A 19,497-nucleotide genomic window follows, 5' to 3' on the forward strand; every position below is an offset into this window, starting at 1 on the left:
AACCTCCATTTGTGCACCGTGGGATCTTAATGTGGTATTGCAGTTCCTGCAATCTCATTGGTTTGAACCTTCGCATAAGGTTGAGTTAAAATTCCTTACTTGGAAAGTAGTCATGTTGTTGGCCTTGGCATCCACAAGGCGGGTATCTGAATTGGCGGCTTTTTCTCACAAAAGCCCCTATTTAATCTTCCATGCTGATAGAGTGGAGTTGAGAACTCGTCAGCAATTTCTGCCAAAAGTGGTTTCATCATTTCATGTAAACCAGCCTATTGTGGTTACTGACGCCGTGGCGGAGTCGAAGTCTCTCGATGTGGTCAGAGCTTTGAAAATCTATGTCGCCAGAACGGCGCAGATTAGAGAAACAGAGGCTCTGTTTGTCCTGTGGGCTCCCAACAAGATTGGGGCTCCTGCTTCCAAGCAGACTATTGCGCGCTGGATCTGTAATACAATTCAGCAGGCTCATTCTACGGCAGAATTGCAGTTACCGAAATCGGTAAAGGCCCACTCTACAAGAAAGGTGGGCTCATCCTGGGCGGCTGCCCGAGGGGTCTCGGCATTACAGCTCTGCCGAGCCGCTACTTGGTCGGGATCGAACACCTTTGCGAAGTTTTACAAGTTTGATACCTTGGCTGAGGAGAACCTCGTTTGGTTAATCGGTGCTGCAGAGTCATCCGCACTCTCCCGACCGTTCTAGAGCTTTGTTATAAACCCCATGGTTCTTGAAGCATCCCCAGCATCCTCTGGGACGTATGAGAAAATAGGATTTTAATACCTACCAGTAAATCCTTTTCTCTTAGTCCGTAGAGGATGCTGGGCGCCCGTCCCAGTGCGGGCTGTATCTGCGGTTTGGTTATGGTTACACTCATATGAGCTAAGTTCAGTCAGTCTGTGACTGATGTTGGTCATGCCGTTGCATGCGTTGTTGTAGAATGCCATGTTGTATGGCGTGTTTGAGGTGTGAGCTGGTATGTATCTCACCTTAGTTTAAAATAATTAAATAAATCCTTTTCCTCTAAATGTCCGTCTCCCTGGGCACAGTTCCTATAACTGGAGTCTGGAGGAGGGGCATAGATGGAGGAGCCAGTTCACACCCCTTTTAAAGTCTTAAACTGCCCATGTCTCCTGCGGATCCAGTCTATACCCCATGGTTCTTGAAGCATCCTCTACGGAATAAGAGAAAAGGATTTACCGGTAGGTATAAAAATCCTATTTTTTCCAGTGCCAGAGTACAAATATCTCATCCAGCAGCTTTCTACCACGTCAAGTTCCGATGTGCTTAATCTGCGATTTACATCGTGAGCTGCATCGGCATACTGTATACTACACCTCCTGCAGCAACTCAGTCACGCTGGCCATCTGGAGCCGCATGGCGTATAGACACTCGGTACATGAGGACACTCCTGTAGGTCAGCTGATACTCTGTAGAGAAGTGGAAACAGTGGCTCAGTAAGACGTCCACCATCTTAGGCTGCCAAGCCACGCCCCCACAGGCTATACATAGAAACTCCTTCCTTCATTTTATTTTTATCTTTTGTTTAAATAATCTTAACAAAATCAATGTCAACATGGTTGCCAATTGCAGATTTTAATACCATATTTGTGTACAGACTATATAACTGAATATCATATAAATCTATACACAGTAATGCTATTTAACAGACTTAGTCATCAAATAATTGTAAAGTATAAATACAATATAAAATGAATACTGAACATAAAACATTTAATTACTCACTGTGCAAACTACACACTATAGGAGTCATTATAAAACATAGACCAGTAATGTACATTCGCTTGCACAGAAAAAGAGCGACAACTATGAGACTCAAATTATTTTTATGGTGAAGGTGTTACATACATTCCAATATCGCATCAAAGGACAACTGTCACTGACACACAGCGCCGGCAGCCATTTTCGGGGCATTCTTTACAATACAGTGGTGTAATACATGGAGTATCTCAGTGATGTCACTAGCTCCTAGTGAATGGATAGGTTGTTTTCTCATGGGTGATGTTTCAGCCACCAAATGGCGGCATCTGCTGTGTGTTATGCTGTAATTCTTACAAGAATCATCTTGTATTCGCTTTCATTTTCTAAAGCACCAACACATTCAGCTCATTACTCTGAGGGGATCGTAATGTAAACAAATACAGTACAATGACACGAAACAGAAGGTAAGGATGATCCTGCTAAATTGGTCATACATTCTGAAAGGTGGGGGAACTACTTCATACGTGAGGTAGCAGCAAAACTGTGGCTGTTGGTTGGGATACATGTACGTGGATTCAACCACTATGCTTTCTTTCTTGGTTCCATGCAGAGGGTGTATACAGTGGATTCGGTATCCTGACACTGCTCGGAATGCCGACGCCAGCATCCCAAATGAGATCACAATCCCGGCACCAGCATCCTGCCAGCTGGGATTTTGGATAAGTGACTGCCTGGCCGCCAGTGAGGTGAGTCGTAGGGGGTGCGGTTTAGGTAGAGGTGGAGGGTTAGACTGTGGGAAGGGGGGGTAAGGTTAACGCTGCGGGCAGGAGGGGTTAGGTTTAGGCACCAGCGAGGGGGGTTAGGCTTAGGCTGAGGGGGGGGGGGGGTTAGGTTTAGGCTGCTGTGAGGGTTAGAGGGGGAATGGTTAGCATACTCACTCAACCCCTCTCTGGATTCTAACCATCGGTATGCCACGGTCAGTATTCTGACATCCGGCATCCTGAACGTCCTGGCAACTCAGCCCCAATCCGTATACAGTGACTGTTTTAGTTCCTGGCTCCCGGCAAATAGTGGGTAGAGTGCCCGTGCTAGTTCCTGGCGATAGGAAAATGGTGGGTACAGTGACTGTGCTAGTTACTGGCACCAGTGAAATAGTGGGTACAGTGACTCAGCTAATGCCTGGCTCAAGCCAAATGGTGGGTACAGTGACTGTGCTAGTATCTAGATCCAGGTGGGTGACGACCATTCACTAAACCACAGCAGTGATAATAGACAAAATCAATGCACACCGCTGAGAGATATGTGTCTGTGTGATGTAACCTATAATAGATTGCAGTGATAAATTCAACCATTAAAGGGGGTACACATGGAGAGATCTGCTCTTAAAATCTAAGCAATCTGACTAGATTGCTTAGATTTTAAGCACGGATTTGTCGTGTGTATGCCCCGCAGAGATAGCGATGAGCAGGCTCAATCTAGCACATCGCTCACTTCACCCGCTGAGTGAAATGAGTGGCCCCCCTCTGTCCTCCCCCCCCCCCCCCAGCACACATCACGCTGTGCTGTGCGGGGGGAGAGATGTGTGCTGAGCGGTCTGTGACAGATCACTCAGCACACATCTCTCCCAGTGTGTACTGCCCTTAACACACTGAGGCCAGAAACCTATTAGGTGTGGTTAATTACCGCAGCTAATTAGCATGCCTTGGCTATGCCATTAGCCCAGACCGCTGGAACGTATCAGGAGTTTGCCTGCCTCAGGCGAAACCGGATCCCAAATGCATTTAAAAGCTGCAGTAAGTGCTGCGAAAATACAAACTGTCCAGCGGCTTTTAGCAGAGCCTATGGTTTTTCGGCCAAAGTTTTTTTTTTTTTTTTTACATGAGACAATATAAGAAATTACAAAAAAAATAATTCCTGAGAGGACCACCATCAGGGCTAATAGGATACCGCCCTGAATTTGTGCTTTTGAACAAGGGGGGTGATTCAGATCTGATTGTAGATGTGCGAGGACACCCAGCACAGGGCTAGTCCACCCTGCATGCCAAGCCCTGTCCCGCTCGCGCAGAGGTGCAAAAGCATCGCACGGCGGTGAAGCTTTCGCATTTGGTGAGTAGCTCCCTGTCTACGCAGCCTAGCTGCGGAGGCAGGCGGCTACCCTCCATGTTTTGGTCGCAGCAGCTAGCAAAGGTCCGGACACACCTGCGTTGTCCGGGCCATGCCCCCCAACGGCGTTCAAGCGTCACTGGCACTCCCTGCAACCGCCTCTGCCTGTCAATCAGGCAGAGGCGATCGCACCAGATGATGCTTTTGCATTGCACTGTGTGCGCATGTGCAGTGCAGCCGCTGCGCATGTGTGCACACCATTAGGCCCAAAGTTTCAATTTTTCAACTTGGTTTTATATATCTTGTCAAAAAAGAGCTAACAGAAGGCTCCTATTGGTGCTAGTTATGAGAATAAATAAAAAATTCTAAAAAAAAATATGGCAACATGTAAAGGGCTTGTCCTATACAGTATAGTCGACCAGTAACAATCAACACTAAAACAGACGGCACAGATTTAAGTGTGCTATACATTCTTTCCAGTTCACTAGGAGTGTGCAATATATCCTTCCCTGTTCACCCTCCAACTGTGCAACCCCTCCCTTAGTATATTGGGGGTCATTCCGAGTTGATCTCACGCTGCCGATTTTCTCTGAGCTGCAATCAGGTCTCTACTGCGCATGCACCGCAATGCGCACGCGCGTCGTACGGGTATAATGCGGATCGTTGCTGAGCTACGGATTTAACGAAGAATCCATACACACAGCCGATCGCAAGAAGATTGACAGAAAGAGGGCATTTATGGGTGTCAACTGACCGTTTTCTGGGAGTGGTAGGGAAAACGCAAGCATGTCTGGGCGTTTGGAGGACGGGTGTCCGACGTCAATTCTGGCACCAAAACAACTGAAGTGATCACAAGGGCTGAGTTTAAGTCTAGACCTGCTCAGAAACTGCACAAAATGTTTTTGCAGAGATCGGCTGCACGGGCGTTCGCACACTTGCAAAGCGAAAATACACTCCCCCGTGGGCAGCGCCTATGCGATTGCACGGCTGCTAAAAACAGCTAGCGAGCGATCAACTCGGAATGAGGGCCATAAGCTCTTACGAACAGGGCCCTCCTCCCCCTTATTCTTCACTAGCACTATCCACATCCCCAGTGGTCCATGCTGGTGCCCTCAACCATCTATGGAAAACAAAATGATTCTGTAGCATTGGGTGACATTGTCTGGCAATTGCCATTAAACATAGCTGTTCAGGGGCCACATAATTTGAAAGAGGGGACTCCCCCATGTCTCTCATATCTGGGTGCACTGATGAGTACAGGCTCACTTCCGGACATAAAAGGACAAGTAGTGCCCTCCCACCTTTAAAGTGAATAGTCCACATCTGATCAGCAGACAATTTGCACTAAGGGGTCCCATCACTTAAAAGAGGGGACCGCCTGCTTTCAAATATGGGTGTCCCCTGAATTTATGGATGCTAGGTTGAAGGAAAATCTTTCTCCACATTTGGACTCCACGAATATGCTGTAATGTAGGGTTTATTGTGTGCTAATCAAGGGGTCACGGGAGGGAGCAAGTACCTCCACAGTTTCTTCCTGGTCTAAAATGCTAAATAAAACATTTAAAAATATCAGACTGCCAATGGCAGCACCCAAAGTGATCTTCAAATCAACTGAGGTATGCCAGGAAGCTATGGGGGTAAAGAGGGAGGAGGCGTTAATAATTCCAGAGCAAACTTTCATTCTCCCAGATCTTACCGAGTCTCTATACCCCATTGTACTTTAATAAAAAAAATCTTACAGGTTTTTTTTCTCCAGTGTGCCATTTTCTGAAGTCTTCCAAAATACTATGCATCGGTAAAACATTTCCCAGAACGAGGAAATGGTTTCTCACCTGTGTATTCTCTGATGTCTAACAAGTTCTGAATTCAGCGTAAAACGTTTCCCACACTCAGAGCATGAAAACGGTTTCTCGCCTCTGTGACGTCTCTGATGTTTAACAAGATCTGATTTAAATACAAAACATCTCTCACACGCAGAACATGGAAACGGTTTCTCCCCTGTGTGAGTTTTCTGATGTTTAAGAAGATCTGATTTGTCTATAAAACATTTCCCACACTCAGAGCACGGGAATGGCCTCTCACTTGAGTGACGTCTCTGATGTCTAACAAGATATGATTTTTTTGTAAAATGTTTCCTACACTCAGGACATTTAAAGGATTTCTCATCTGTCTGAGAGCTTTGATGTCTAACAGACACTGACCGATTAATAAAACATTTTCCAGATTCGGAATAGGCAAAGATGTTAGCGTCTGTATGAGATGTATCTGTGTTATCAGGAGAACATTTCTCATCAGTAGAAGGACCAGATGACATAGCTGCACCATGAAGTACTGGATGTAAATTTAGGGTCATTGAGTTTTCTCCTGGAGAATCCTGTGTGCTCTTATCTTCTATTTTAAACTCTGAAGATGACATGAAAAATCCCTCCAAGATATTCCTGCTTCTACCACCATCTGCTGAAATTAAATAAACAATTAATGAGTTAAAGAGGTTTACTTAAATTTTGATTTTCAAACTACACTTTATTACAATTATATACGTGCAAACAGCAAATAAGACTTTTGTAGACAACAGATAAACATTGGCTTAAATAAGCAGATGACCCAAACCCAGCCACAGTGATATACAGAGCAGGACACAGAAGTAGATATGAGATGAAGAGCAACGGTAGAGAGACTGGAGGGGAGCCAGTGTGCAGTGATGGGCGTGTGCTCATAGTGCCGTGTGTGAGAGAAGAGGTTGTGAGTGTGTGCTGTGATAGGGTGTGTGAGATCTTTGGGTGATTCATCTACTATTTTGTGTTACTGTCCCAGTATTAGTATTAATAAAATTGAGAAACATTCATGTAAAATTACACAAGGGTGATGTCATGTCACTTGTGGTAGTACACAAGTGGCATTATGGGTAAGGTTATATATGTAGTGTACAGAAAGGATCATGGGAAAGGTCATGCAGGGTCTCATTTCACTGATCAGTGATAGAATCAGTATGGTTATGTACCCTACACTATAGGATACACCAGTGACTGTGGGGAGGAGACTGGTAAGATCAAGAGTCAACACACAGTGACATGATGTGAGGGGGAGAGCAGGAGTCTAATAGGTGCCGATAACGCCTGACTCCCCCACTGGGCAGATGCATTTCCCTCATTAGTCTGTACTGACAGCAAAGGGTGTAGAATAAGAAACTGCTGTAGGGACAGAACAAGGAGAATATGTGACTCTCTGTAATAAGTGATTATCACTCACCTGTGCTGATATCTGTAGGGATTTCCTCCTCCTTACACTGCTGATCACCCCTCACATACGTCTCGTCTTCTCTCTTTATATCTTCTACCTTAATATCAGTCATAAACGTCTCTTCTTCTCTCTTTATATCTTCTACCTTAATATCAGTCACATATGACTCTTCTTCTTTCTCTACAATTTCTACTTCAATAACACTAAGATCTTCATTCTAATTAACAAAAACAAATAAAACAAAACACCACATTAATTCCTATTAATGAAACCAGACATTATTAAAGAGTAGAGGAATAAAGTATAAGATACACACAGCTTCTCTACAGACCATGGGGTATATGCAATTGCGGTCGAATTCCCGAAATTGTCGAAAAACTGGACTTTTTCGCCCCCCCAAAAAAATTCGACAATGCAATTCAGTACTTTTCGTCAAAAAAATGGACTTTCCAAATTTGACTTTTTGAAATTCGACTTTTGTGAAATTCGACATTTCTGCAATGGTACAAATGCGGCAATTCGCCAAAAGTATATTCAATTGAAGTTTTGAAATTCGACAACAGTGCTTTTAGACAGTAAATTCATCATTTTCAATCCGCCACACTTTGGTGGCGGAATCTAATAAAAAAAATTTAAAACATGTTTTTTTGGGTGTTTTTTTTATTGGTAATAGTATATCTATTTATATTAGAAAGGATTAGGTACTTGGTTTGTCTTTTTTGGAGGCACAAGTATTATTTATATATTTTTCAAAATATATATATATATATATATATATATATATATTTTTTTTTTTTATGGAATGGTAAAAACCCGAAAAAAAATTGCGTGGGGTCCCCCCTCCAAAGCATAACCAGCCTCGGGCTCTTCGAGCCGGTCCTAGTTCTAAAAATCCGGGGGGAAAACGGACAGGGGATCCCCCGTATTTTTAAAACCAGCACCGGGCTCTGCGCCTGGTGCAAAAAATACGGGGGACAAAAAGAGTAGGGGTCCCCCGTATTTTTTACACCAGCATCGGGCTCCACTAGCTGGACAGATAATGCCACAGCCGGGGGTCACTTTTATATAGCGCCCTGCGGCCGTGGCATTAAATATCCAACTAGTCACCCCTGGCCGGGGTACCCTGGGGGAGTGGGGACCCCTTCAATCAAGGCCCCCCCCCCCCCCCCAGCCACCCAAGGGCCAGGGGTGAAGCCCGAGGCTGTACCCCCCATTCAAGGGCTGCGGATGGGTGGCTGATGGGATCCCCTGTCCGTTTTCCCCCCGGATTTTTAAAACCAGGACCGGCTCGAAGAGCCCGAGGCTGGTTATGGTTTGGAGGGGGGACCCCACGCAATTTTTTTTTGGGTATTTTCCCGTTTTTCCCAGTTTTTTTAAAATCGGATCAAAATCCGTCAAATCGGCCGTTTTTCGACAGCGGGACTGTCGAATCCGTTTTTCATTGAATATGGTGAATTTCGACACCCACTTGCCGAAATTCGACGGTCGAATTAAAAAACGGGCGAAAATTTGCAGCGATTCGCCGGTAATTGCATATACCCCCATATAGAGTAAAGTTACTTTGGCATTTTGTAATTTTGCGAGACACAAGATCCCACCTACCTGATCCTCCTGTGGGATCCTGTGATTCTCCTCTGTACAATCCTGTGAATAAAGAGGACGAGGACATCTCTCAGGGACCTCTCTGTTACTGGTTACATCTGTAGGAGACACATAGAAACCAAATAAATTGCTTTTTTTTCGAATCAAATTAAGTGGATGTCTAGGGATGCTCGTCTTACCCAGTGATGTGAGGTGCCAGTGTTTCTCCATTATCGCATCCTTATACAGACCCCTGTGTTCCTCTGTATACTCTCCATCCTGCATGGAGATATAGTGACATCCTGACACCTTTTAGGAACCCGACACATACAATGACACAGTCATCACCCAGACACCTCCCCTGGTGTTACTGTATAATTCCCCATTCCCAGCAGTCACCTCTCCAGTCATCACCCAGACACCTCCCCTGGTGTTACTGTATAATGCCCCATTCCCAGCAGTCACCTCTCCAGTCATCGCCCAGACACCTCCCCTGGTGTTACTGTATAATGCCCCATTCCCAGCAGTCACCTCTCCAGTCATCACCCAGACACCTCCCCTGGTGTTACTGTATAATGTCCAATTCCCAGCAGTCACCTCTCCAGTCATCACCCAGACACATCACCTGGTGTTACTGTATAATGCCCCATTCCCAGCAGTCACCTCTCCAGTCAGCAGGTGAATGATCTTGTTGGCGGGTTCCAGGATCTTCTGGTCATTGCCTCTCTCATGTATTAGTGACTGAGGTGGAGGCACCGTGATGGGGCTCTGAGTCCTGCTCAGTCCTCCTGACACATGGGGACGGCTGCTGGGTGTCCCACACTCACGGGGTGGTTCCTCACTAATGTGTAATCCTGTGTAATGACAGAGACCATGGGGTATATTTACTAAGATTCGTATTTGTCGGGATTTGGAGGGAGATTAAACACGAATGACATCGTTAGTGAGAATTTGCAACTTTTTGTTTTTTTTACGCCTCATTTACTATGCTGTCGTATTCTGCATTTTAGTGTTTTCCGAAGTCGATTTCATTCGTAATGTCAAGCAGTGTTTTACGGGAGTGATTAGTAAAACAATGCCGGACTTAACACAATGAATCCCGGCCGCATCTGTGAGATCCATGCAGGGCTTCATTGTGAACATTAAAAGAAGTGTGGAAAGGGTCAAAAATCAGAAAAAAAATTGTGTGGGGTCCCCCCTCCTAAGCATAACCAGCCTCGGGCTCTTTGAGCCGGTCCTGGTTGAAAAAATATAGGGAAAAATTTGACAGGGGTTCCCCCATATTTTAACAACCAGCACCGGATTCTGCGCCTGGTCCTGGTGCAAAAAATACGGGGGACAAAAAGCGTAGGGGTACCCCGTATTTTTAACACCAGCACCGGGCTCCACTAGTCAGAGAGATAATGCCACAGCCGGGGGCACTTTTATGTTGGCCTCTGCGGCCGTGGCATTACCCCCCCCAACTAGTCACCCCTGGCCGGGGTACCCTGGAGTGGGGACCCCTAAAATCAAGGGGTCCCCTCGCTCCAGCCGCCCAAGTGCAAGGGGTGAAGCCCGAGGCTGTCTCCCCCCCCTCCCCCCTCATCCCTGGGCGGTGAATGGGGGGGCTGATAGCCTTTTGTGTAAGAAAGAAAAAAAAGAATACTGTTTTTTGTAGCAGAACTACAAGCCTCCCCGCAAGCTGTTACTTGGAGAACCACAAGTACCAGCATGCAGGGGAAAAACGGGCCCGCTGGTACCTGTAGTTCTACTACAAAAAAATACCCCCCCCAAAAAAAAAAAACCCACACACACCGTGATAGTAAAATTTAATTAAACATACATGCACACCTAAATACACACATACTTACCTATGTTAGGAGGGGGGACCCCACGCAATTTTTTTTCCAGATTTTTAACCCTTTCACACCCCTTCCCACTGATAAACACGTACGGATCTCACTGATCCGTGCATGCCTATCAGAACACGGTAAAAAAAAAAAAAAGCAGGTCTATTTGAAATCTGCTTTTTTTACGATTTGTACTTTTTCCCGGCAGTGTTTGGCTAATGTCGGCAGTGATTGAGATTAGTAAATGACCGAGTTCTGTAAAACAACAGGCGTGTTTGACCGATGGTGTATTCATTCGTATTTTTTTTTACAGCCCTCAAAAAAAAATACGAATGCCCTCATCACTGCCGAGATTTGTGTTTAGTAAATGACCGAGATGACACTTTGAAGAAAAAACACCAACTTGGTCAAAATCGGGAGCTTAGTAAATATACCCCCATCAATGAATATGTCAATGAAACTCTGCATATTTGTAATTGTTTTTTACAGGATAAATTTAAATTGCAGTGTAAGACTAAAGCTGCCGAGCATTTGTGGGCTACATGCAAAAGCAAGCAGTATTTACCCTGCATGCATAAACAAAAATGCTATTTTTTTTGCACCCTTTGCATTGTAACATCGACTTTGCTTTTTTAATTCACTCCCAACTCAGAATCAGCCCCTAATTGTACATAATATACAAGAGTCTATTTTACAAATCAATCCCCAATATATACTGTATATAAATATATCCTACATAGACTCTCTAATATTGTGAATAAAGCATTTATGCGCCCCCGTGGGCTCGTCTGACTATGCTCCCCCCTGGATACCTCTTCTCACGCTCGCCACCAAGATTTTTACTGCCCTGTCCCCCCCTTTATTGGAACTCAATCCTTCTCCAAATCCCCTGCTACACTATAAGAGAATTGTGTTACAATAGTGAATGTAACCAAAATGCCGTGCACCCCTGGCATCTACGCCCCCAGTGCCAGACCTCAGGAAACAGCTGTGATTAGGGCAAAGAAGTTCGAGATGTATCAAACGTTTGAGAGAGATAAAGTGGAGGAGTTGCCTATAGCAACCCATCAGCTGCTAGATATTATCTAGCACAGTCTATAAAATCACAGAAGCTGGTTCCTATAGAAAACGTCTCCACTCTAGCTCCCAAGAAGGTTTGATACATAGCTCCCTGTATGTGTAAAATAAGCCAATGTCTTCCCATTCACCTACAACTGTACCGAAAGCTGCAAATAACGTCTGCTGAATGTATTAGTGATAGCACAAGGCCGCATAGGCCCCCATTTATCAAGCCTTGGAGAGTGATACATAGCACAGTGATAACGTACCAGCCAATCAGCTCCTAACTTACATGTCACATCACTGTGCTATTTATCACTCTCCAAGGCTTGATAAATCTGGGCCATAGTGTTGGTATTGTAACATATCCTGAAGTTGATGCATTACAGTTTGCTTATAAGTCTCAGAACCTGTCTCTCTGTGCCCGCAGCAGTGTGGATGGCAAGCCTAGGTGACAGAAGGGGACCAACTCTTGGCTCGTACACACTGGCCGACGGACCTGCCATATATCTGCTGTTCAATAGAACGACCGATAGATGTGTATGCATAAAGAGGGATTGTGCCCACTACTGCACAACAGCCTGTCACCCCCCCCCCCCCCCCCCACCCAGGGTTGGTTCTATCCCTTTTGGCACCCAGGGCGGGAAATAGGGGCGTGACCTCATTGTGGGGGCGTGGTCAGTTACGCCCCCTATATAGTTGTAGCGCCGCTGAAATAATAAGATTTTACTCACTGGTAAATCTATTTCTCGTAGTCCGTAGTGGATGCTGGGACTCCGTAAGGACCATGGGGAATAGCGGCTCTGCAGGAGACTGGGCACAAACTAAAGAAAGCTTTAGGACTAACTGGTGTGCACTGGCTCCTCCCACTATGACCCTCCTCCAGACCTCAGTTAGGATACTGTGCCCGGAAGAGCTGACACAATTAGGAAAGGATTTTGAATCCCGGGTAAGACTCATACCAGCCACACCAATCACACCGTACAACTCGTGATACTATACCCAGTTAACAGTATGAAAAACAACGAAGCCTCTCAACAGATGGCTTCTCAACAATTACCCGTTAGTTTAACAATAACTATATACAAGTATTGCAGACAATCCGCACTTGGGATGGGCGCCCAGCATCCACTACGGACTACGAGAAATAGATTTACCGGTGAGTAAAATCTTATTTTCTCTGACGTCCTAAGTGGATGCTGGGACTCCGTAAGGACCATGGGGATTATACCAAAGCTCCCAAACGGGCGGGTGAGTGCGGATGACTCTGCAGCACCGAATGAGCGAACTCTAGGTCCTCCTCAGCCAGGGTGTCAAACTTGTAGAATCTAGCAAACGTATTTGACCCCGACCAAGTAGCTGCTCGGCAAAGTTGCAAAGCCGAGACCCCTCGGGCAGCCGCCCAAGAAGAGCCCACTTTCCTCGTGGAATGGGCTTTTACAGATTTAGGATGCGGCAGTCCAGCCGCAGAATGCGCAAGCTGAGTTGTGCTACATATCCAGCGAGCAATAGTCTGCTTCGAAGCAGGAGCACCCAGCTTGTTGGGTGCATACAGGATAAATAGCGAGTCAGTTTTCCTGACTCCAGCCATCCTGGAAACATATATTTTCAAGGCCCTGACTACGTCCAGTAACTTGGAGTCCTCCAAGTCCCTAGTAGCCGCAGGCACCACAATAGGTTGGTTCACGTGAAAAGCAGATACCACCTTAGGGAGAAACTGGGGACGAGTCCTCAATTCTGCCCTATCCATATGGAAAATCAGATAAGGGCTTTTACATGACAAAGCCGCCAATTCTGACACACGCCTGGCCGAAGTCAAGGCCAACAGCATGACCACTTTCCACGTGAGATATTTCAATTCCATGGACTTAAGTGGTTCGAACCAATGTGACTTTAGGAACTTCAACACCACGTTGAGATCCCAAAGTGCCACTGGGGACACAAAAGGGGGCTGAATATGCAGCACTCCCTTAACAAATGTCTGAACTTCAGGCAGTGAAGCCAGTTCTTTCTGGAAGAAAATCGACAGAGCCGAAGTTTGGACCTTAATGGAACCCAATTTTAGGCCCATAGTCACCCCTGACTGTAGGAAGTGCAGGAATCGACCCAGCTGAAAATCCTCCGTTGGGGCCTTCCTGGCCTCAAACCAAGCAACTTATTTCCGCCATATACGGTGATAATGTTTTGCTGTAACATCCTTCCTAGCATTTATCAGCGTAGGAATGCCCTTTTCCTTTAGGATCCGGTGTTCAACCGCCATGCCGTCAAATGTAGTCGCGGTAAGTCCTGGAACAGACAGGGCCCCTGCTGCAGCAGGTCCTGTCTGATCGGCAGAGGCCATGGGTCCTCTGATATCATCTCTTGAAGTTCTGGGTACCAAGCTCTTCTTGGCCAATCCGGAACCACGAGTATAGTTCCCAGGAGCAAAAGTCCTCCCTCGCTTCCGCCGCATGACGCTGGGGCTCCACAGGCGGAGTCAGGTACGGTGGGGCCCGTCTCAAAAACTTCAGCTATCAGTGGGCTCGCTCACAGGTGGATCCCTGGATCCTTCAAGTAGTATCTCAGGGGTACAAGCTGGAATTCGAGACATCTCCCCCGCGCCGTTTCTTCAAATCTGCCTTGCCAACAACTCCCTCAGGCAGGGAGGCAGTGTTAGAGGCGATACACAAGCTGTATTCCCAGCAGGTGATAGTCAAGGTGCCCTTCAACAAGGACGGGGTTACTATTCCACAATGTTTGTGGTACCGAAACCGGACGGTTCGGTGAGACCCATCTTAAATTTAAAATCCTTGAACACATATATAAAAAAATTCAAGTTCAAGATGGAATCGCTCAGGGCGGTTATTGCAAGCCTGGAAGAGGGGGATTACATGGTATCACTGGACATCAAGGATGCTTACCTCCATGTCCCCATTTACCCTCCTCACCAGGAGTACCTCAGATTTGTGGTACAGGACTGTCACTATCAGTTCCAGACGCTGCCGTTTGGATTATCCACGGCACCGAGGGTCTTTACCAAGGTAATGGCCGAAATGATGATACTCCTTCGCAAGAAAGGAGTTTCAATTATCCCGTACTTGGACGATCTCCTGATAAAGGCGAGGTCCAAGGAACAGTTGATAGTGGGGGTAGCACTTTCTCGGGAAGTGCTACAACAGCACGGCTGGATTCTTAATTTTCCAAAGTCACAGCTGGTCCCGACGACACGTCTTCTGTTCCTGGGAATGATTCTGGACACAGACCAGAAAAGAGTGTTTCTTCCAGTGGAAAAAGCCGAGGAGTTGTCATCTCTAGTCAGAGACATCCTAAAACCGGGACAGGTGTCGGTACATCAATGCACTCGAGTCCTGGGAAAAATGGTAGCTTCGTACGAGGCAATTCCATTCGGAAGGTTCCACGCAAGGACTTTCCAGTGGGACCTGTTGGACAAATGGTCCGGGTCCCATCTCCAGATGCAACAGCGGATAACCCTGTCGGCAAGAACCAGGGTGTCGCTGCTGTGGTGGCTGCAGAGGGCTCATCTACTAGAGGGCCGCAGATTCGGAATACAGGACTGGGTCCTGGTGACCACGGATGCCAGCCTTCGGGGCTGGGGGGCAGTCACACAGGGAAGAAATTTCCAAGGACTGTGGTCAAATCAGGAGATTTCGCTTCACATAAATATTCTGGAGCTAAGGGCCATTTACAATGCCCTAAGTCAAGCAAGACCCCTGCTTCAGAACCGGCCGGTGCTGATCCAGTCAGACAACATCACGGCGGTCGCCCAGGTAAACAGACAGGGCGGCACAAGAAGCAGGAGGGCAATGGCAGAAGCCACAAGGATTCTCCGATGGGCAGAGAATCATGTGTTAGCGCTGACAGCAGTATTCATTCCGGGAGTGGACAACTGGGAAGCAGACTTCTTCAGCAGGCACGACCTCCACCCGGGAGAATGGGGACTTCATCCAGAAGTTTTCCGAATGCTGGTCAACCGTTGGGAAAAACCACAGGTGGACATGATGGCGTCCCGCCTAAACAAAAAGCTAAAAAGGTATTGCGCCAGGTCAAGGGACCCTCAGGCGATCGCTGTGGACGCTCTAGTGACACCGTGGGTGTACCAGTCGGTTTATGCGTTTCCTCCTCTGCCTCTCAGACGGTAGTGCCACCTTTTTTGACAAGCGTGTGAGCGCTTTATCTACCCTAGGGGGTGTTTCCCAACGTGACCTATCCTCTGGCGGGAAAGGGTACGTCATTAGTAGCCTTTTAGAAATTACCAATTTCTTATCGGGAGAAGCCCACGCTTCTTCACACACTTCGTTTAATTCCTCAGATGAGGGAAAAACTACTGGTAGTTTTTTCTCCCCAAACATAATACCCTTTTTTGTGGTACCGGGGGTAATATCAGTAATGTGCAACACATTTTTCATTGCCTCAATCATGTAACGTGTGGCCCTATTGGAAGTTACATTTGTCTCATCGTCGTCGACACTGGAGTCAGTATCCGTGTAGACATCTGTGTCTGCCATCTGAGGTAGCGGGCGTTTTAGAGCCTCTGATGGCTTTTGAGACGCCTGGGCAGGCACAGGCTGAGAAGCCGGCTGTCCCATGTCGTCGAACCTTTTATGTAAGGAGTTGACACTTTCACGTAATTCCTTCCATAAGTCCATCCACTCAGGTGTCGACCCCGCAGGGGGTGACATCACATTTACCGGCATCTGCTCCGCCTCCACATAATTTTCCTCATCATACATGTCGACACAGCCGTACCGACACACCGCACACTCACACAGGGAATGCTCTGACTGAGGACAGGACCCCACAAAGCCCTTTGGGGAGACAGAGAGAGAGTATGCCAGCACACACCAGAGCGCTATATACACTGGGATATCACTATAACAGAGTGTTTTCCCCTATAGCTGCTTAATATATCTATATTGCGCCTAAATTTAGTGCCCCCCCTCTCTTTTTTCACATTTGTATGGAGGACTGCAGGGGAGAGCCAGGGAGCGATCCTTCCAGCGGAGCTGTGAGGGAAAAATGGCGCCAGTGTGCTGAGGGAGATAGCCCCGCCCCTTTTTCGTCGGACTTTCTCCCACTTTTTTTGGAAATCTGGCAGGGGTTAATTTACACCTATATAGCCTTTTGGACTATATATGGTGTATATTTGCCAGCCAAGGTGTCTTATTGCTGCTCAGGGCACCCCCCCCAGCGCCCTGCACCCATCAGTGACCGGAGTGTGAGGTGTGCATGAGGAGCAATGGCGCACAGCTGCAGTGCTGCGCGCTACCTTGTTGAAGACTGAAAGTCTTCTGCCGCCGATTTTCTGGACCACTTCTTGCTTCTGGCTCTGTAAGGGGGGCGGCGGCGCGGCTCCGGGACCGGACGATCGAGGTCGGGCCCTGTGTTCGATCCCTCTGGAGCTAATGGTGTCCAGTAGCCTAAGAAGCCCAAGCTAGCTGCAAGCAGGTAGGTTCGCTTCTTCTCCCCTTAGTCCCTCGTAGCAGTGAGTCTGTTGCCAGCAGATCTCACTGAAAATAAAAAACCTAATTCTAACTTTCTTTCTAGCAGGCTCAGGAGAGCCTCCTAGTGTGCATCCAGCTCAGCCGGGCACAAAAATCTAACTGAGGTCTGGAGGAGGGTCATAGTGGGAGGAGCCAGTGCACACCAGTTAGTCCTAAAGCTTTCTTTAGTTTGTGCCCAGTCTCCTGCGGAGCCGCTATTCCCCATGGTCCTTACGGAGTCCCAGCATCCACTTAGGACGTCAGAGAAAAAATAAAATAATGCTTTCTATCCCCGCTCCTGATTCCCGACCGCTGCAGACCTCCGCCAGCGCCGCTCCCCTCCTCGGATCTATGGGAGAGACGTCTCTCCCATAGCACAGCCTAGACAGACACTAGAGGTCAATTATGACCCCTAGCGTCTGTGTCAGTCCCACATTGCTGTGCGGTGAACGATGACGTCATTGCGCACTGCACAGCAAAGGTCCTCTCCACGAAGGGAAACTAGATGCGTAGCGTCTAGTTCCCTTCACAGCGGGCAGCGGGGGGGCACAGTAGCAGATCTTGCCATGGTGCGGCGCCCTCGTCCTCCGGAAGGTGGCACCCCGGGCAAAAGTCCTGCTTGCCCGTGGCAAGATCCGCTACTGCCCCCCCCATGCAGCACTGTCACAGATCCACCCCAGCGTAGCAGCTATAACACATCACCCCTGCGCAGAACCTGTCACACTTCCCTCTCCCCGCACAGCAGCTGTCACAAGTTCACCCCGTCGGCACGCAGCTGTCACCCCCCTGTATAGCAGCAGTCACACTTCCCTCTCCCCGCACAACAGCTGTCACATTGGCCCATGCAGCAGCCAGTATTATATTCCACGACCCCACCCTACATAACAGCAGATTACACACACACACACACACACACACACACACACACCTACCCCGCACAGCAGTTGTCACATCCTTCCCTGCACACGTATCTACTAACTCCCCCGGACAGAAGCTGTGACAGATGCACAGTCTCCTGTCACCAGGGGCTGGCTGGGCAGGGTGCCATCAACCCCCGGGCCAGTGCAATAAGTGTTCCAGGGCCACCTGACTGTAGATTCCCTGTGAAAAGCTGGGCCGCTTGCTTGAGTCTGCCCCCTCAGCCCCTGCCTGACACACGCCTGTTTTTTTCCCTGCCATGCACAACAGCTGCAACACATCCCCCCTCCTGCACAGATTCCGGTCACACGTCCCCCACCCCACCACCACCACAGCAGCCTGCCCACTCCTTCACAGCAGCTGTCACACATAACCTTCTCTTCCTGCTCAGCAACCTGTCACACACTAACCCCCAGTAGCCTGTTACAGCAGCTGTCACATAGAGCTGCTCAATACACTGCTGTGTTACCGGATTCTCCTGAAGTTCATCCGGCTGACGCAGCTGCACAGAAAGAGACACCAACAAAACCCGCCCCCGTACCATGTGATCGCATTGGTGACTCACGTGGCTTAAAGGAGGCGTTCTTGAGGGGAACTCACGGTGCAATACGTGCTGTAACTGTCCCCTCTGTAAGCAAGCGGTGGCCATTTTTCCGAAGACCACACTCATCATTTATCATGAAAGGAATACGAGGCTGAAGTTAGCTTCTTATTCGGCCAGCTTCTTATTCACTTCTTATTCAAGCTCCAGCTTCTTATTCACTTCTTATTCGAACTCCAGCTTCTTATTCAGATCATTCAGTTTCGCAAGGGTTAATGAGTCTTCTGTCACAAATTTGACACCTGAAATCAACAGAGTAGGGTCCCTTGCATGTGACCCACTTGTATTTTGCCTGGCCCAACACTGTTTTGGGCATGAAATACACTGGCAAAGTGGGCACACACACCATATTTTGCCATTTTGAATAAGTAGCTATAGTTTTGCAAGGGTTAACTAGTCTTGGGCCACAAATTTGACCCCTGAAATCAACAGAGAGTGGTCACTTGCATGTGACCCACTTGTATTTTGCCTGGCCCAACACTGTTTTGGGCATGAAATACACTGGCAAAGTGGGCACACACACCATATTTTGCCATTTTGAATAAGTAGCTGTAGTTTTGCAAGGGTTAACTAGTCTTGGGCCACAAATTTGACCCCTGAAATCAACAGAGAGTGGTCACTTGCATGTGACCCACTTGTATTTTGCCTGGCCCAACGCTGTTTTGGGCATGAAATACACTGGCAAAGTGGGCACACACACCATATTTTCCATTTTGAATAAGTAGCTGTAGTTTTGCAAGGGTTAACCAGTCTTGGGCCACAAATTTGACACCTGAAATCAACAGAGGGCGGTCAGTTACATATGACCCACTTGTATTTTGCTTGGCCCAACGCTGTTTTGGGCATGAAATACACTGGCAAAGTGGGCGCAAACACCATGTTTTGCTATTTTGAATAAGTAGCTGTAGTTTTGCAAGGGTTAACTAGTCTTGGGCCACAAATTTGACCCCTGAAATCAACAGAGAGTGGTCACTT

General features: G+C 47.4%; 1 protein-coding gene across 1 annotated transcript; it reads right to left on the reverse strand.

The window, feature by feature from the left end:
* Positions 1-1,562: 1,562 nt before the first annotated feature.
* On the reverse strand, positions 1,563-18,461 carry LOC135054823 (oocyte zinc finger protein XlCOF22-like). The gene is made up of 5 exons (XM_063958200.1): positions 18,391-18,461; positions 8,836-8,914; positions 8,657-8,754; positions 7,064-7,271; positions 1,563-6,271 (listed from the first exon to the last, which is right to left on the reverse strand). The coding sequence occupies exons 2-5, from the start codon at positions 8,864-8,866 to the stop codon at positions 5,643-5,645; spliced, it is 966 nt and encodes a 321-aa protein (XP_063814270.1). The 5' UTR covers positions 8,867-8,914; positions 18,391-18,461; the 3' UTR covers positions 1,563-5,642.
* Positions 18,462-19,497: the final 1,036 nt, after the last annotated feature.

This window comes from Pseudophryne corroboree, chromosome 3 (assembly GCF_028390025.1).
Source record: "Pseudophryne corroboree isolate aPseCor3 chromosome 3, aPseCor3.hap2, whole genome shotgun sequence".
Taxonomy (NCBI): Eukaryota; Metazoa; Chordata; class Amphibia; order Anura; family Myobatrachidae; genus Pseudophryne; species Pseudophryne corroboree.

What these genes read in the sequence shown, in the direction of transcription:
- LOC135054823 (XM_063958200.1), bottom strand. Translation starts at nt 8,866, where the DNA reads ATGGAGAAACACTGGCACCTCACATCACTGG. An exon ending in CTGGCACCTCACATCACTGG is followed by an intron (nt 8,755 to 8,835) that starts GTAAGACGAGCA and finishes TGTCTCCTACAG; the next exon opens with ATGTAACCAGTAACAGAGAG. An exon ending in CCCTACAGATATCAGCACAG is followed by an intron (nt 6,272 to 7,063) that starts GTGAGTGATAAT and finishes ATTTAATTTCAG; the next exon opens with CAGATGGTGGTAGAAGCAGG.